The sequence below is a fragment of the Paramormyrops kingsleyae genome, chromosome 11 (assembly GCF_048594095.1).
Source record: "Paramormyrops kingsleyae isolate MSU_618 chromosome 11, PKINGS_0.4, whole genome shotgun sequence".
Taxonomy (NCBI): Eukaryota; Metazoa; Chordata; class Actinopteri; order Osteoglossiformes; family Mormyridae; genus Paramormyrops; species Paramormyrops kingsleyae.
Window position 1 is genome coordinate 20,179,110 of NC_132807.1, and position 18,718 is coordinate 20,197,827.

General features: G+C 51.3%; 1 protein-coding gene across 1 annotated transcript in view; it reads right to left on the reverse strand.

Moving 5' to 3' along the window:
• The window catches only part of itfg1 (integrin alpha FG-GAP repeat containing 1), an 83,605-nt gene that overhangs the window by 25,174 nt on the left and 39,713 nt on the right, over nucleotides 1-18,718 (reverse strand). The window contains exons 10-12 of the mRNA XM_072718233.1: nucleotides 18,286-18,449; nucleotides 8,164-8,314; nucleotides 7,228-7,336 (exon numbers count right to left, since the gene is read on the reverse strand). Coding sequence (XP_072574334.1) covers nucleotides 7,228-7,336; nucleotides 8,164-8,314; nucleotides 18,286-18,449 — 424 coding nt within the window. The remainder of the gene's footprint in view (nucleotides 1-7,227; nucleotides 7,337-8,163; nucleotides 8,315-18,285; nucleotides 18,450-18,718) is intronic.

Below are 18,718 nucleotides of genomic sequence, written 5' to 3' on the forward strand. Positions count from 1 at the left end.
TCTGACTTCCCCATTTCCTCAGCCAGACGCCCTAATCAGTACCCCCAACCCCCCAGCGAGCTCTGAACTAGCAACCTTTCAGTCAGATCACGTTCCCATTTACCGTCCAATCACAGTGAGGCACTGCTGAGGGACGAGGTGCCTGGTATCACGTAGTGAGAGCATCGCTTGAGGCCGCTGCTCTTGCTGGTGAGAGTGCCCTCAGGGTGGGACAGGGACCATGCAGAGTACCCCGTGCCCCCTGTCCTGAGAGCCGGCACCACCCCAGTGATAATTCCTGTAATGACTTTAATTAAGCTGTGACGAGCACCCACGATAGTTAACCTCCAAGTGCTGTCAAACATGAACATGAGATTATAAAGCCTCAGAATTCAGCCCAGACTGAGTCTGAACCAAGACCTTAGTCCACATCTCCACATCTAAGGCCAGAGTCCTATCCCAGACCCTAGTCCACATCTAAGGCCGGAGTCCTATCCCAGACCCTAGTCCACATCAAAGGCCAGAGTCCTATCCCAGACCCTAGTCCACATCAAAGGCCAGAGTCCTATCCCAGACCCTAGTCCACATCTAAGGCCGGAGTCCTATCCCAGACCCTAGTCCACATCAAAGGCCAGAGTCCTATCCCAGACCCTAGTCCACATCAAAGGCCAGAGTCCTATCCCAGACCCTAGTCCACATCTAAGGCCGGAGTCCTATCTCAGACCCTAGTTCACATCTAAGGCCAGAGTCCTATCCCAGACCCTAGTCCACATCTAAGACCAGAGTCCTATCCCAGACCCTAGTCCACATCTAAGGCCGGAGTCCTATCCCAGACCCTAGTCCACATCTAAGGCCAGAGTCCTATCTCAGACCCTAGTCCACATCTAAGACCAGAGTCCTATCCCAGACCCTAGTCCACATCTAAGGCCAGAGTCCTATCCCAGACCCTAGTCCACATCAAAGGCCAGAGTCCTATCCCAGACCCTAGTCCACATCAAAGGCCAGAGTCTTATCTCAGACCCTAGTCCACATCTAAGGCCAGAGTCCTATCCCAGACCCTAGTCCACATCAAAGGCCAGAGTCCTATCCCAGACCCTAGTCCACATCTAAGGCCGGAGTCCTATCCCAGACCCTAGCCCATATCTAAGGCCAGAGTTCGACCCCAAAATTAAGACCACAAATGATGCCATATTCCCAGGCTCAGCATGTGCACTGGATACACAGATCTCTGTGCATAGTTTCCTGCAGGGCCCTGGACAGTGCAGGAAGTCCAAATTCTGGTTCGGCTAATCCTCCTGACCATAGACAGCAGTCCTGACCTTGGTCTGCAGTGCAGCCTGGACTCCAGCTTAAAGGAAGATCAGAGCAACTGCATTCAGAAGGCCACGGAAACTTCCTTCGGCTGTCACAGACAGTTGAGTCGGGCTGCCTACACAGCTACTCTGTGGTGAATACTAACAACTGTGTGCACGCAGAGGCTCGCACGAACGCAACCAGACGCTGTCAGGTGTAGTGTACGTGCACGCATACACAGGAGATACACGGTCGCACAGAGAGACAGACAGGCCTGCCCCAAACGCACGGTCCCTGTGAGTCAACGCTCTTGCACTCAGACAGATGGGCTCTCGAGTGACGACGGCAGTCAGCCACAGGCTGTACAGAGAGACAGTCTGTCACACACACGTCACCATCACTGGAGCCCTGGGATGAGGCATGGAGTCACCCACACTCCGCGCTGCGCGTCACAGAGCCGCAAACAGGGGGTGTGGCACGTGTCACCAATCGGGCCTGGAACAGGACAATGCTGTGTTCACAGGCTGGGACGGAGAATAAAGCAGCCTGCTCTCTATCGGAGCACTCCAGCGTCGACAAGAGGAGATCATGTGCTGAAATGGCCTACTCCAAGACGGGAGGACTGCAGGATAACTGGCAACGGGGGGGGGGGGGGGGGGGGTGAGCTCTAGGAGCCAGAGGGTCTTTTCTTACGCAGGTTACATCTAAAATCCCACCAGAATCGGTGCTACACTACCGTCCTGGCAGGCTTGGTCGAGTAGGTGGGTGGAAAGTTCCAGAATGTCAGGAGGGCACCTCAGCACGGTATTGTTTATTCATTTATTTATTGAGGCTCCGACCAAAATCGAGCAGAAATGACTCGGACGTCGGTTACTGTTCTGTTGGCTTGGCGGACGCCCCGTATGAGAGGACCATGGGCGTGACACATCACATGGACCGGCACGCGGAGGAAGGAGATGGAAACGCCACACCGTCATTCTCGCGGGCGTCCGGGGAGTGGACCGACCTCAGGTCAGCTCGTCTAGCCGTTTATATTTATTAAAGCTTCACTTCAGAGAGAACAGCATGCTATTCTCAGCTGCCCTATAAAAATACCTTCTTCTTCCTTTGGATGTTTACCCATTTTCCACACTGAATTTTCTGTTGGTCCTTCTGCTACACAGATAAAAAGTCAGAAAGGAAAAAAAGCCGATTTGCTTCTTTCATTTCTGTGCCGGCGGTAATCAAACGTGCGGCCGTCAAGTGCCAGAAAGTTGGTGGCACAAATCCATGTCTGATAAGCTCTGCGGACAGGTTTGCCTGGACGGCAGCCAGTGGCGGGGGGGCTGCTCGTGTCTGTACTATGTCCAGTCTGGACTGGCTGTTGGCACGGCGCGCCTCTGCCATGTCTGGATGGGTCCGCATCCCCACTGGAGCCTCGATATGCGGCTCTGGGTTGTGCGGCGGCTAATGGCGGCGCATCGCTGGGCAACCCCGAGGAGTGATAATCTGGTCACTCCGAAGTGCCCCCCCCCCACTCTCTTTGGGCTCCCTGGGACGCAGAAAACAGGTCTCTATGCTGCGACCCGTATCAGATAATCTGCAACCCCTGAAAGGAGAGAAATGAAGATAGGGAAGAGAGGGGGGCAACATCATCTAAATCGCCCCAAATCGGGGGGCCCCCGCCCCTGGGGATGATGCACTACCCAAGCCAAGCAGTGTAGCCCGTGGCGGCAGCTCACTGATTAGTGTTGCTGGCTTCCAAACAGGAAGTCTCAAGGTCTATCCCGCAATTCCATTATTATGCTATTATTGAGAATTAAGATTATTACTTGTAAGTCACTTTGGAGAAAAGCATCCGCTAAAAAAATGCGATGGCAACAGTCAGACGCAGCACATTTAGCTTGTTTACAAAACAGGGACTTTAGCCAAAGTATGGCACCTCTTATTCATCATCGGTCCAGTTCCTCAGCCGCTACGCCCCCTGCTGCCTGGAGGTTATCAGTGCTGAGCCACTGTCTGAGGAGGAACAGCAACTGACAGATTTCCGTCCTGTGTTACCATAACCTAAACGACCTGCAGTGACCATGACAGGGTCAGGATGGAGAGCCGGGTGTGATGATGTTCTGCTGGCATCCATGCACACAGGAATGCATCCCAGCACGCATTGCGGGCAAGCTGAGAAACCAAAGTCCACGCCCTCCGCCCCGGCCTGCCGTTCCCAACCGCAGCATCTGGGAGCTGCTTAATAGATGAGGCCCTTTGAAAGGTGATAATTTCGTCAAAGTCAGATGACGGAAGCGGCGTGGCGAGCCGGAGAGAGGGCGCTGTGGATGGCAGCGGGTCTGCAGATGTTCCTCAATCGGGGGTAATTAGAATCCGCATAACGGAGAAGGAGAACAATCGGCGCCATTGGGCGCCCGGTTCTGCCTGGGATGTGTGCTCTCCATTGGCAGCACACTCAGCCAAGCCGCTAAACGTGCCTGATTGCTGACAGGGATTCTCTTGTCTGTTCCCTCCCCCCAAGCCCTCACATGCAGAGGGACACGTGCGGTGTACTGGCAGGAAACCCAGCTCGGTGAATGTAGCTTTGCTTTAACCATTATCCTCTACTTCTGAAACTTCCACCTCCAGTAACCATCAGGCCTATATTAATGCCAAGATAATTGGCTCAAAAATATCTCACCGCCCATTGGATGGACCACATTTCTGCCTGTCCACCTGGTTAGTTAATAAATGCGATAGGAGCAGATCAGACAGCGGATTCTTTTCTGGATTCCAGACGCTGGATACAGGAAGCTGGGGCTGAGGCCCCCAGGAAGGGCCACAGAACTGCCATTAAGTGGCAATCAGTAAAGGGGGCAGCACACGCAGGATTGTGTTTTATTTCTGCATCTTCTCGTCTTGGGGTTTCCTTTGAGCATTAAGCCTGACCCCCATGGCAAACGAAGCTGCTCCTTGCTACCGCGCCCCCCCCCTCCACCATCACTGTGCCGAAGGCTGGTTCACATGACCTGCCAGGGGTCAGCCAGAGATGTGGAATCAGCAGCAGCCCTTCAAGTGTTAGGATGAGCTCAACGTGAGGGTGTCTGTGATGGCGTGATATAGCCACCTTTTTATAATGCAATAGGACACACACACACACACACACACACACACACACACACATACACAATCATAGACACACACACCGAGACACAATGACATACACACCTACACATACATACACAGACGCATGCAGACACACACAGACACGCAGCCACATGCACACGCACGCGCACACACACACACAAGCACTCACACACAAACAAACACTATTCACATACATGCTAGGGCGATATGGTGATATGGACCAAATACAATATCGTGATCATTTTTCTGATGCACGGTATTTTCTACGAAGTGCCCTAAATGTCCAGTTTTTAATTGAAACCACAGGTGAGATGTAACAATGTCTCCTCACCTTTCCCCTCAAATTCCCTGTGAAACACTAACTGCATGCTTTGACTTTAGCTAAGAATACTAGGATCTGTGCATCATCACGGCTACAGCTGTCACGGTACTTACAGCCAAGAAGGAATTCTATTGGTCTATATTCATGATCTTTAGTAGACACCTGATTTTAACGCACAATAAAAGTGTATCGATATAAACATTACTGTGTCACCCTATAACTTGTTTTGGAAATTATATTGATATACCACAAACATTCAATATACCGGCCTGCTCTAAAACATACACACACATGTACTGTACAGCCTAGCCCCCAGGCATGGGAAGGGAGCCCCCCCCCCCCACACACACACACACACACTCCTGTGTGCTGAACTGCTCCCCAGTAAATTTCCTCTTTATTACATCTATTAGTTAAAATGTCAGTTTGAGTTAACAAAATAAAAAAAAACAAGCAGCCCTGGTCAGGTTTACGGCTAACAGAGAATAGCCTGATCACAGGAGAGGGTGTGTCCCAAGATCTCGGGGGGGGGGGGATTAGTCATCCTTCAGATGGGTCTCCCCGCATCCCCAACATCTCATGAAACGTTCATCCTGGGAAGGGCTCGGAGGTGAAGTCAATACCGTGGTATTCTCCTCCATAAATGCTCTGGGGACAGACTGCACAGCGGTGACTGACACCCGGAACGTCATTATGCAGAAATCCCTGGGTGTTTTTTACAGAGTTCAACATGTCACCTTGCTATTAGAAATAAATAAAGTCAATATATGAGACTTTTAAGCTCTTGTGGAATGGGGGGGGCGGGGAGATTTTTCTTTTCTGGGGGGGTGAGGAAAAGGACAAGGTCTTTCTGAGGTGCGGGGGTGGCCTCTGGCCTCCTTACTCCTCAGCAACGCTGAAAACTGCACAGCAGGTCACACAGAGACATAAATACACACCAATGCTCATGTGTGCATGCGCAGAGCACGCATACAGGCACATGTCTGCGCAGAGCATGCATACAGGCACAAAGGCTCCATTTCCAGTGCATCACAAAATCTCCATCACAGAGCCTGCTGTTGAATGGCAAACTCCACAAGATCTTCATCTACATGATAATACCATCTCCCTGCCTCCAGGCAGCAGGATCTTCATGAGGAGCAGCTGAGGAAACCATTGTGAGAAGATGACGGTCACAGCTCTGATCACTGTCCAATATGAGGGAAGCGAAGTTGCGGGGGGGCTGGGTGGTGGACATCTTTTATTAAAGGCTAGGAGCAGCCCAAGAGCCTGTAATGGACCAGAGTCACCCCAGGAGTCCCTGATGGGATAGAATCACCCGGCGAGTCTCCGATGGGCCAGAGTCACCCCAGGAGTCCCTGAGGGGATAGAATCACCCGGCGAGTCTCCGATGGACCAGAGTCACCCCGGGAGTCCCCGATGGGTCTGAGTCACCCTGGGAGTCCCTAATGGACCAGAGTCACCCTGAGAGCCCGTAATGGACCAGAGTCACCCCAGGAGTCCCTGAGGGGCCAGAGTCACCCCGGGAGTCCCCGATGGGCCAGAGTCACCCCGGGAGTCCCCGATGGGCCAGAGTCACCCCGGGAGTCCCCGATGGGCCAGAGTCACCCCGGGAGTCCCCGATGGGCCAGAGTCACCCCGGGAGTCCTCGATGGGCCTGAGTTGCCCTGGGAGTCCCCGATGGGCCAGAGTCATCCTGGGAGTCCCCGATGGGCCAGAATCACCCCGGGAGTCCCCGATGGGCCAGAGTCACCCCGGGAGTCCTCGATGGGCCTGAGTTGCCCTGGGAGTCCCCGATGGGCCAGAGTCATCCTGGGAGTCCATTATGGACCAGAGTCACCCCAAGAGCCTGTAATGGGCCAGAGTTACCCCAGGAGTCCGTAATGGACCAGAGTCACCCCAGGAGTCCCTGAGGGGCCAGACTCATCTTTGGAGTTCCCGATAAGCCAGAGTCACCCCAGAATATAGCAGAACATGGCACTTCATCTGAACTGCTTCTGGAAAATTAACTACTGTACGCAATGACACACTGCAGATGGGCATAGTGAGGTAATTATTATTACCAGCTATACTATTACTGTTCATATAATTATAATTATAAATAAAAATTATAATTGTGCTGTACCGAAAATGAACAGCATTATGAAAATTATGTTTATTTGTGAATCCTGTCCAGGGCGTAACCCTGCCTTGTGTCCTTTGTGGTTTGGGAAAGGCTCCAAGTCCCCCAAGACCCCAATTAGGATGAGAGGTTAGAAGGACGGGTAGATGAATGGATATTTATTTTTTTCCCCATTATCGGCAGAAGTAGGCACAGTGGTTGATTTAAACATTTATACCTGTGTGGAACCTCAAAAAGGACAAGCAAAATAAAAATATAAAAATGAACAGCAGGTGGCATAGTGGTTAGGGTCGCAGGCTCACAACGCTTGGTTATTTTAAACAGCTGCAGCTAACCTGGATTACCCAGAAAAATATGGCATGAGAGAGATAAAGAGAGAAAGAGAAGGTCACCAACTCACCGATGACTTTAACAAAGTAGGCGTCGGCCTCAAAGTTGTTTTTGAGAGCAGAGATGGTGAGCTCGCCTTTGTCTTCCTCTCGGCTGAGCACAATCATGTCTAATATTCCCTGCAAATGGGAAATCAGAATAAATCTGCACCATAAGGAGATGAGCACGACGCTTTTACCCCACCCCCCAGCCTTTCCCCCAGAAAAGGCCATTAAATCTTTCTAATGGACTAAAAAAAGATCTTTTCATTAGAGCGCCAATACATAATTGTGACAGACTTTCATATGGTTATTAGCAGAACTACCAGAACTATAAGGGGGGGGGGGATGAAGAACTCAAACTTCACTCTACTAGGGACAGATCACTCTTTCAGGTAAATAAGCAGTGAGGTTGATATCTGCGGGCCGTCCACAATCCACATAGGGGCATGAACAGAGGCGGGGCAACAGGGGCCCCAGCTGAAAGCTGACTGGCCCCCGGTGTGCACCTTCCCCTGTCAGTCACCAATTAAAATCATATCTTTGGCTCCAGGTGAGTTTGGCTCCTGTGTATGAATTACAGCTCCTATGATGTCCCTCACCTTAACAAAATCCTAGAATCACCCCAGCAGATTGCCCGGGGGGGGAGTGGGGGTTGACGATTACCTCACACTGCCACAGCTGTGCCACTCAGCAGGAAACGCCCTGCCGCTAACAGCCAATCTAGCTGATATTTGTGCTGACCCTCCCTAACCCACTGCTTTCTGACATAGATCCCCTGGTGCAGAAAGTACCAGAAAGCAGCCAAAGCTTTGAGCCCTGAGTGGCCAGTGCGCTCTCATTAATTAAGGCGCCGCTTGTCTGATTACGGCCCCCCTGTTAAGGCGTATGGAGCAGCCCTTCATCAGGCTGCCAGAGCGTGCGGGCCGCAGCTACTCAGGGGTGCGGCAGAAGGGGGCGCCACTCACATCCTCGTAGATGTCGAAGAAGGTTGCCACAGCGGCGGCCCCGCCCACAGCGCCAAGGTCCGAGTGGATCCGGAAGGCCCGACCCGCGGCCCGGCAGCTGGCATTATCGCATGGCACGTTCTCCAGGAGGAAGGCCTGCTGGGTCCTGAGACTGGGGGACAAAGGGACACGTCATGAACACAGAAGGGTGGGGAGTAAAGACCATCGAGCGAAAAAGACCCCCGCCTGCTGGGTCCTGAGACGGGGGGAGAATGGGACACGTCATGAACAGAGAAAGGCGGGGAGCAAAGACCAACACGTGAGAAAGATCCCACTCCTGCTGGGATATGAAACGGGGGACACATAGTGAACACAGACAGGCGAGGAGAGTAGACCAGCACAGGAGAATGACCTCCCTCCTGCTGGGGCATGAAACGGGGGAAGGGAGGGAGGGACACATCATGAACACAGAAAGGCAAGAGCAACACAAAGACCCCTGATATCACGAGGAATCTGACCAGGAATGCAGGCCATCACTTACAATAAAGACCTAGCAGCTGGATATTGCCTCAGTGCTATTAAACGCAGATTAATATAATTTCCCCCTTAGTCTCCAGCTCCCTAACCATCACTCTGCAGTAAAACAGACCCCGTCGGGTTACAGGAAGCGGATCTGCAAAGACGGCCCATTCCAGAACACGAGAGGCATGCTCCTGGCCATTTGTTCTCCCATGTCCCCCTCCTGCCGGCTCCATTCCCGACTAGAGGAAATCATGGCCACCTCTTCAGATCCTGCACTGCTCTGATTAAAGCCCCAGCACCGAATTAGAAACAGCATGAAGCATCCGCATTCTCACCACACCGCACACGCCAGGCATGGGGGAGGGGGGGGGGGTGCTGGAAGGTGAAAGAGAAGATTGCAGAAGAAAAGCCCATCATACCCCCCCTCCCAATTCACCCCGGGCACCTGTGGCCTTCAGAAGCTGTTGACCTGAAATTGAATTGCCCGGGAAGGTCGCGTCGGGATCACTGCGGGGGGGGGGGGCGCCACTCGGGGGCGGCTCACAGCCCTGGGCCCCGGCAGCTGAGGGTACGAGCACGTTGAGGACATCGCGATGGACTGGACCACAGCTGGATGGGCTCACAAGCTACCTTCTCTGTTTGCAAGCACGTGCCGGGGGGTGGGGGGGGACGCTGCTCCTGCCTACCCCCCCTCTGGTTGTTTCTGACAGTGTCTGATGGCTCGGTGCTTCAGCAATGACCCCCGGAGTGGTTAGACGGCCACGGACGGAAGCCGTGAATGTGACTCCCTTCCGTCCGTCTCGAGGTGCGGACGTGTCTCCGGGGTAGGGGGGGGGGGGGCGTGGGCCGAGAGGTTAAATGCATGCGTGAACGTAGTAAAGGCGTGGCATGCCAAAAAAGCTTGGCATGTGCACACAGACACACACACATGGGTACAATTACCTACACGCACACACACACACACACACACACACACACACCCCCGGGCCGAGGGTGCTCTCACAGTAAGCCGTAAACAGCGCCCCCTGCAGTTTACCCCTAGGGGAGCCTGCAGCATCTTGTTATTAATACTGGAAGCACGGAGGAGGTGTACGTGTGTCCGATGGGATCTAACCACGGCGGCATTATTACGGCCCATTCTGTCTCCTCTTTCTCTCTCCCTCTGTTTCTTATTCCTCTTCTCTCTCTCGTTCTCTCTCTGCTGGTTGAAGCCACAACTATGTCCTGCTGTGTCAACGCAGTCAGGGGCTGGACGCTAATTGGCCACTTTAGACCCCAGACCTCAGTGACCTGGGCGGGGGTGGGCATTCACCGGTACGCTGGGGAGGCGGACACGGCGCTGGGGCAGTTCAGCCCGCTCGAGCTGCCTCTGACGATAGGCTCCACAAGCGGACTGTAAATGAAGGGAGGCGCAGAGAACCCCGGCATCCCCTCATGGAGAGTGCCCCCTGGCGAATGCTTGAAATCAGAAACGTCTATCCCTCCGCTGAAGGCCTGGACAATCAGATACAGATGATGGCCGGCACCCAGTGGTTGGTGCCTCTTGGAAATCAGAGCAGGAACACGTCTGAGGATAGGAGGTATTTCTGGGTGGTGAGAGCGGTGGGGAGGCAGGGCCAGGGCAAGCTCCTCGCAGATGTGCGTCTACAGTTGGCCTGGCAACTCCATACGGCTAGGAAAATAGCGGGAAGTGTGCCAATCCCTGAGAAAAGGAGGCTGTTGCCGGCTACGCACGCACACACACGCGAGTAGACGGATGCATGTGCCGCGAGACGCATCGCCTAGCAACGGCGCTCTACCTCACTGAGGTTTCAAGACGGGCAAACAAACACGGCGCAGAGGGTAGCCGCCGGGGTCCTGGAAGAGGAGGCCTGCCAGACAGGAAGGACAAGGTTATTCCAGGCTGTGGGTTTGGTAAACCAGACTGGGCGGGGTGGGGGGAACTTACACCCAGGTTACTCTGATATTAGGCCCTAATTAATGAACCTTTATTCACTAAACGAAATGGCTCTCGGGTAGTAAAGGAGTAAAGATGTCCTCCGCTCCATGAGGGGGCGCTGTCTGCTCCATCCTCTGTTTAATTCCCACTTTCTCTTCATTCCTGCCTTTTGAAACCTCAAGGCTCCTCAACGCACACCATAACTGGCTCCCTTGTGTAATCCCACTCTCCCCCTTTTGCATCCCTCCTTGCCTTTCAGCCACGTGACCGGGGCTCGTGCCTCCTGGGGACGACATTTATGCTCCTGAATCCCAGGGGATCCCAGGGGTCCGGGAGAGCAGGTGTCTCAGGATGGGAGGCAAGCGTCTCCGTAAAAAGGAATGGGATAGATAATGGCTGACCTCCATCAGGAGATAGCAAATTGGGCAGCGGAGAGGAGCCGGAAGGGGGGAGCGCTTTTCACACCATCTGCAGGGAGCCCGCCTCTCTCATGCTAACTGGATCCATCCCCCCTCACTGGGAGGAGCCTAGCTGAGGCTGGCCAGCTCATTTGTTCCCCAGTCATTTCAGAAGCGACCCTGCTTTGCATGATGGGATAACTGAGAGCCCATTGTGTATATCATCAAAGCGACCGACATGCCAGATGAGGATGGGTGAGAGGATAGGATCGCCGCCATTAGCTGCACCCGTCGCTGCTCCTCCGAGAACACATGTGGTGGCTAAAGCATTAGCGAAGATTTTGATGTTCGGGGAGGCGGGATTTTGTTCGCAGCCGATGCCCGTCACCCTTGGTGGGGAAGGGGGTTCTGCGGCATACACCTGCCGCTGAGCCGGGACGGCTCTCCGCCACGCAGCCCGACAGCTTTCCATGACAAGCTCTATTAGCGGTCGCTAATGGAAATCTGGAAGCTCCCACGATGTGCTAGGGGATGGGGGGGGGGGGGGTGTAACGGCACGGTAACTATAACAACCGTAACACGTTTCACATGCAGTGGGCCCAGCGTGAGAGCAAGACTGGGAGAGAAAGGGAGATAAGACGAAAGGAGAGAAAGAAGGGAGGGAATCGACAGGTGCCGACAGAGTGGCCGTTTGCTCATTTTTATTTCAGATTTATAGTGGGGTGGGGGTGAGACAAGCTATGTCTCACAATTAACAAGGTCTCCACCCAAGGGGGGCGGAGGTATGGGGTCTAGCCCAGGAACCACAGGAGGCCCAGCTACCCTCAGCGATTCATGGATGCAGAAAAACGAACCCCCCTAATGCGCGCAAGCTTTTCCTCACGCGGTTTGCGCTTTTAAGCAGATGCATCCCAGCATGCCCTGCAGAGCCAGAAGGACCAAGTCTTAGTAAGCGTCGAATTTAGTACAATATTTGATACGTGTTAAAGTGGAGTTCAGTATCACTGCTATTCATATCAAATCGTTTGGGCAGATGCCCCGGTATCAAAATTTTAACAGAAAAGTAAAGCAGGCAGATCTGACCCATATATGAACGATTTCCCACCCAAAATTAGCTTGTTTATTTCTGCAGTGCAACCAGCAGTCACACAGTACAGGCTCTCAAAGTAAGTGGACAGAGAGAGATTACCACATCCCCACCATCGAGAAAATCTCTATCTGGGGTCAAGAGTGACTTTGATATACGAAACGGAAAGATCTGGATACTAGCTCTCATCAATCCAGCAGCGTGTTGGGAGAAGGGAGAGGATCTTTTTTACATTTAAATGTCCTTATCCAGGTTGCTGCGGTGAGGAATCGACAAAGAGAAAGCACCATTGCAGTGATTCACCAAAACAAAGCCTCTTGCTCCCCCTGGAAAAATGCTCAGAAGCTCAAGGTTGAAATGTGAGGATCCAGGTACTGCTCCTCTATTTAAGCACTGATGTAAGTGCTCGATTTATTATTACAAATAAGCACTTCATTTTAGATAGCTTAATTGAGCTGCCCAAAAACAAGCACCACAAGGACAGGGACCCTGTTTGCAGTTACGTGACAAATTGACCACGACACTTTTATTAAAGTGCACTGATCATTTATTTTTTGATTTGATCTTTTTGCTGGAGCTGCTGGAATCGAATTGCTCGTAACTAAATCCAAAGATGACGAGCGGGGATTAAAACCACGCGGCAAAGATGCGCTATGCTACCAGAGACAGGAGGTGGCAGGGCAGTTAAGGAGATGCGGCTGCGATTAACCCGAACGGCGAATCCCAGGAGAAGAATTACTGCTGTGCTGCAGTGACGAGCATTACAACTTTCGGGGAAAAAAAAATCAATAAATAACTGTGTTCAGTTATGGAAGTTTCAACAAATTTTTCTGAAACAATAATTATAATAATAATAATGCCTCTCGCTAAATGTACAGATGGGGGGGTCGACAGAGAGGCTCCTAGAGGCGAATGATGGTATTGCAGCTGATACTGTACAGCAGTATTCTCTGAAGTGATGTGGAACAGCTGGCTATATGTCTGTTGGGAGGAAGGGTAGCAGAAGGTCCACAAAGGCATCACCCTTTCACCCGCATCTCAGCTCTTACTCGCAGGGGAAATTAGGCCCAGAGTGATTCTGGGAAGCCATCAAGGTGACCCCCAAACCTAAAGATGCGCGAGACTAAGCTCAGATAACCGTGGCTCAGTGACGCTGAGGATGAGATCTACTTAGATCACTCCAGATTAGAAGCAGCGGGACAGATCAGCTGCAGGGGGCATTTTTGATGGTTCATGGCGTCAAACACACTATGGGCCACACCAACAAAACGGGTACGTAACCATACTGGGGGTCTAAGTTAACCGGCATCCGGATAGATAGATGGACCAATGAGAGTCTTTTAGACATCATGTGGTTCAGCTTCACGCAACTCGAGAATGGGTACGTGATCCTTCCGAAGGGACGTAAACCCCCCCTCTACCGGTCTGCCTCTGACACAACCTCAGTGAATAACATGGCGAGAGCAGCTTTATGTGACACGACAAGGCAGTTTGGGGGTTCGGGGGGGCAGGAGGAACACAACAAACAGGCGGCATGGCTGAGGCCTTAAGGCTCACTGCTGTTGGGGGGGCGGGGGGTCTGTACTGTGCAAAATGAGCAGGGGCACGCGGGGGCGGGCATCTCAGTCCAGCCTGTCAGATTAATAACAGCCACCCTCATACCCCCCGCAGTCACAATGTTCTCCCGAGCCGACATGGGGTCAGTCCCAGCAAGACCATCAAGTAACTGCCAGACCCCAGATACAGACACCCACCCTTTGCTTCTCATTGATAGACAGACAGAGAGACACAAATCCAGACCGACAGACAGAGAGTCAGTCAGATAGACAGACGGACAGAAAGTCAGACAGAGAAACAGACAGACAGACAGATTGAGACAGAGTGACAGAGAGCCAGACAGACAGACAGACAGACAGACAGACAAATAGACAGACAGAGACAAAGAGACAGACAGAGAGACAGTCAGACAGAAAGACAGAGAGAGACAGAGACAGACAGAGAGACAGTCAGAAAGACAGAGAGAGACAGAGAGTCAGTCAGACAGACAGACAGACAGACAGAGACAAAGAGACAGACAGAGAGACAATCAGACAGAAAGACAGAGTGACAGAGAGTCAGTCAGACAGACAGACAGGGAGCAGTTTCCTTTATAGTAGCTTTCTATCAAAAGTCAGGTGGATCAGCGGGGAGTTTGGGGGCTGTTTTATGTTTTGGCTCTATTGAGACATGTTCCAGCCACGCGGTGTGTGTATGTGTGTGTGTGGGCATGTGTATACCCTGGAACACACCGTGTGGTGGGGGAGTGGGGGTGCACATGCCTGAGCTGCTGTGGGCCAAAAACTACAACAGACCTTTATCTGGCTGAATATGCCCCCCCCCCCCAACGAAACCCCCACCCCCGCAGCCTCACTATTCATCACGCCTTAGAAAATGTCACCGCAAACAAACCCCAAGCGAGAGCATGACCCCAGCGAGACTGTGGAATATCGACTTCAGAACAGAAAAAAATAAATAAACCAGCACAGGCGGATAAACAAGAAAATAAATTTAGGCGTGAGTGAGATGCTGTGTTTTTTAATGTGGGCTTCCACATGGCTACCCCAAGGGGGGGCTCACAGACTGACACGGGGGGGGGGACCCCCATGACGTTCAGTGTCGTGCAATGAGCAGTGTGTCACCCAGGAAACCAATAAAAATGGTAACAGCAAGAAAACAGGTCATGTGACCCATTCATAGTCACCACGACAAGACAGGAAGAGGAAGCGTAGATGGATCTGCTCACAGCCCATGTGGACATGGCGAGGATGACAAGGCCACAGCAAATGCCACCGAAGTGGGTGTCGTATTCACCCGTATACGAGGTCAACCCACAAAATGATGGGGGTTACAGCAAATGTGACTGAAGTGGGGAGCCATATTCACCCATATATGAGGTCACCTCACAAAAAGACTGGGTTACGGCTAACACAACCTAAGTAGGGTGCAGTATTCATCTGTATATGAGGTCACGGCAGAAAACTTCGAGATTACGGTAAATGTGGTCCGCGAAGAAGGGGGTGTGAATGTCCTGGTCGTGGGGTAAAAGACTCCGGCGACACGCCTCACACCCACAAACATCACTCTCCACAAGACCACTGAAAACAGAACATACTTACAGACATGCAAAATTAACTGAAGCATTTTAACATATTTAACAAACAGTGACAGACTAACGCCCAAGGAAAGCAGAAGGAATAGCATTAGTCTGTATTGTGGATGCTGGGATTGGCTTTTAGGTTTATCATCATTGGCCCTTGTTCTTTTATTCCCTCTCCTTTATATCCTAACTACAAATATTGTTTATAATATGCCGTATCATCTAATTCTGTGGTATTTAATCAAAGAAATTTCGAAGGACTTTGTACCAAGACTGTATTTTGTATCAAGACTGCGCTCTCCAACAAGACAACACTCTGCAGCAAGAAGGTACTCTATAGCAAGATAGTATTCTGCACCAAGACAGTACTCTGCAACAAGACAGTAAAGGCTAGTTCATACTTCTCCGCACAAACGCAACACTCGTGTATCCACTCTGCATATGTGTACACAGAAACGTTCATAGTTCTCCGGTCAAGCCGCGTACTTTGCACATGAATTGTATTTGTGTTGTATTTATCTTAATGATAATAATATCAATTATTATTCTGGCATTCCCCGCACACACACCACAGCAGTGAGGTTTGTGTCACTTTCTCTATGTTTTACAAATTCAGAGACCCAGCACTTTGGTCAGCTGGCTGTTGTGAGATTCTCGATTCGAGACAAGTCTGCACTCACACGCACACACAATTACATGTATGTAATAGTTTTATTACTTTGTAAATAGTCTGTAGGCGTTGCAAACTACCCCAATGCTCATCAAAAGTGAATTGATCATGCACAGTGTGTCCATAGCTGTGTGCATCCTGGTGCACAGACACAAATTTGGAGTGAATCGGGCATTTGTTTGCGGAGGTTCACAATAACGTCAAATGGGTCTGTTTTACGTGCCATAAGAGTTCTGGAGGTGTGTACAGGACACATCAGTCTTCAGTCCCAAGCTCCACTCGCCAGCTGCTGCTTCAGTCCGCCTCCCGGTTTCCAGCCACACCCTTCCGCCCTCTGACCTCTGACCTCTGACCCTGTGTTCCAGTCGACGAGGATACAGCCTGCTGATCGCATCTAGCTGGAGCTCTTGCTCATGCTCTGTCTTTTGCTCTTGCTGCGTTGGTTTGCTTTTTCTGATTGACTGCTTTGCTTTTTCAGTTTCTGACTTCACCGCTTTTGTACCTTTGCCTTTGGTTTATTTATCTTCTGGTTTTGAACCCTCACTCAGCTCCTGACTGCTCTCTTTGCCCCTTCAGATACCGTGTGTTTGCTGTATATGTCTGTTAGGTGAAGAAGGAATGGCTGCCTTTTTGTTTCTACTTGGTGTTTTGTTAGGGAGCTAGGAGCTAGTATTGTTTCGTTTGTGTTTTGTTATCTCACTTAGGATTAGTTTAGATTGGGGTTCGTACGGTAGCGGTGTTTTGTTTGTTATTTTGGCCTTTGTCACTCCCGAAGTCTGTTCTACCTACTGTCTGTGAAGTGTCTGTGAATAAAATACAAAAATACCAAAAGAAAGATCCCTTTGTGTCTTGTGTTCCCTTTTCCCATTCCCTGGTTGTCTCATCCTCCCCTAACCCTTTCCCTTTCCTTTCTGACGATCCCCAACCCTAGACTGGGGACCGTAATGTTTGAGCGTACATGTCTGCTAGTACGTGTGCGGAGAAGTATGAACCAGCCTTAATTTACACCAAGACAGGAATCTGCACGTAGCCAGTACTCTACAACAACACAGTAATCAAAAAGATAGTACTCCACAACAGTACTCTGCAGCATGACAGTACTCTACAACAAGACTGTACTCTGAAGCAAGACAGTACTCTGCTCTGAGACAGTACTCTGTACCAAGCACCTGCTGTGAGTCCTCTGAGTCTCCTTAACGTAAATTACAGTTCATTAGTATTGTTATTAGATATAGTGGATGACATAATATCTTTTAATTATCATTTAATCGTCATTTAACTGGCATTTCATTGGCCACACACTCGCAGTTTCCACACAGCGCGTGAATAGCGCTGCAATTTCACGCTAAAACAGAACTCATGAGCCGCAGCACACCTGGCGGCCCCTGCGAGGTGAACCTGTAATCAGCCGCTCCGAAGACGGAGACAGGGAGAACGGCTTTAATACCACGAGGTGTTACTCGTAAATAAATAGGGCCAGTGTACATTAAGAGGGAGGTTGGGGAGGGGGTGAGTGGTGGATGAGTTGGAGGAAGGAAGAGCTCACATCTTATGGCAAATATTTTCTAAGCACTTCAGGTGTGTGTGAAGACTGTCACTTGTGGGTAAGATAGCGAGAGCAGCAGGCAGTAGTGTACAAAGGGGTGGGGCCACAAGGGCACTGGCCCCAGTTGAAAGCTGATTGGCTCTCAGAGTGCCCCCTCCCCTGTCACTTGCTGATTCAATCCATATTACTGGCAAATGATAAGGTTGGCCCCTCTGTATCAATTATGGCACATGTAATGCACTTTAAAAATTCCAAGAATCCCCCCTAGCAACAGGCTGAGGGAGACACGTAGGGGCCTGTTCTGAAATCAGATTTAGCAACCTAGCAGGGTTCAAAGAAAGGTTAACGAGAGTCTTCCCGGTCTGAAGGGCACGATTCACGTTTACACTTAGATTGCAGCATGTACGCAGCTGAAGGAGGTAAAGCCCCTTCACGCTACTGACCTGGGGCCAGTTCAAGGAGACTGACCACCTAGTTCCCCTCCCCCGCTGTTTGTCAATCAGCTGGTCGGGTCTTAAACTCTGGCTCTGGAGGTAGCGCCGGTGTCGTGCTACAAACTGCTGAGTGTGGTTAAGGTGGGGGTAGGGGGGTGACCTCCACACAGCACAGGGGAGAGTTGGGGGCCTGCACATGGAACTGGACCGACACCTGAACCTTAACACTCTGGGTGCGGACAGTAACAAAAAGTAATGTGACGATATATTAATACGCAATAGTAGACTGCCGGGGGATTATCAGGGAGGAGGTGGGACTAGCTTGGCGAGAACTTGATGATCCTATATTGTTCTACACGTTTAGACAGGAAGTGAGAAGATGGTGGCCCGGGCCGCGGGTCGTGCACTCACCTTCCGCTGGTGTTCCTCAGGACAGCCAGGGCATCCGGGAAGCCATCCAGGTTGTAGTCCCCAAGGTGGAGGGTGATGGGGAACCGCAGCTCGCGCTTGGACTGGGGAGGGACGAAGCCCCACAGCGTATCCCTCCGCTGGAAATCCGTCAGGATGGGCAGCCACTGTGCGTATAAACAGGGAGGCCATGTTGATGTGTGAACGGACGCAGGTGTGGCAGCTCAGTCTACTACAATATGGGGAGCCGTGTGGCTCAGCGGGTTAGAATTCTATCCCTAAAATCAGAAGGGCATTGTTTCAAATCCTAAGGTCAGCAGAGTAATTTGACCACTGGGCCCTTGAGTAAGGCCCTTAAGCCCCAATTGGTCCAGACTGACCCTGCTTTCTCAAAAGTGCACATCACTTTAGATAAAAGTGTCTGCTAAATCAGTTA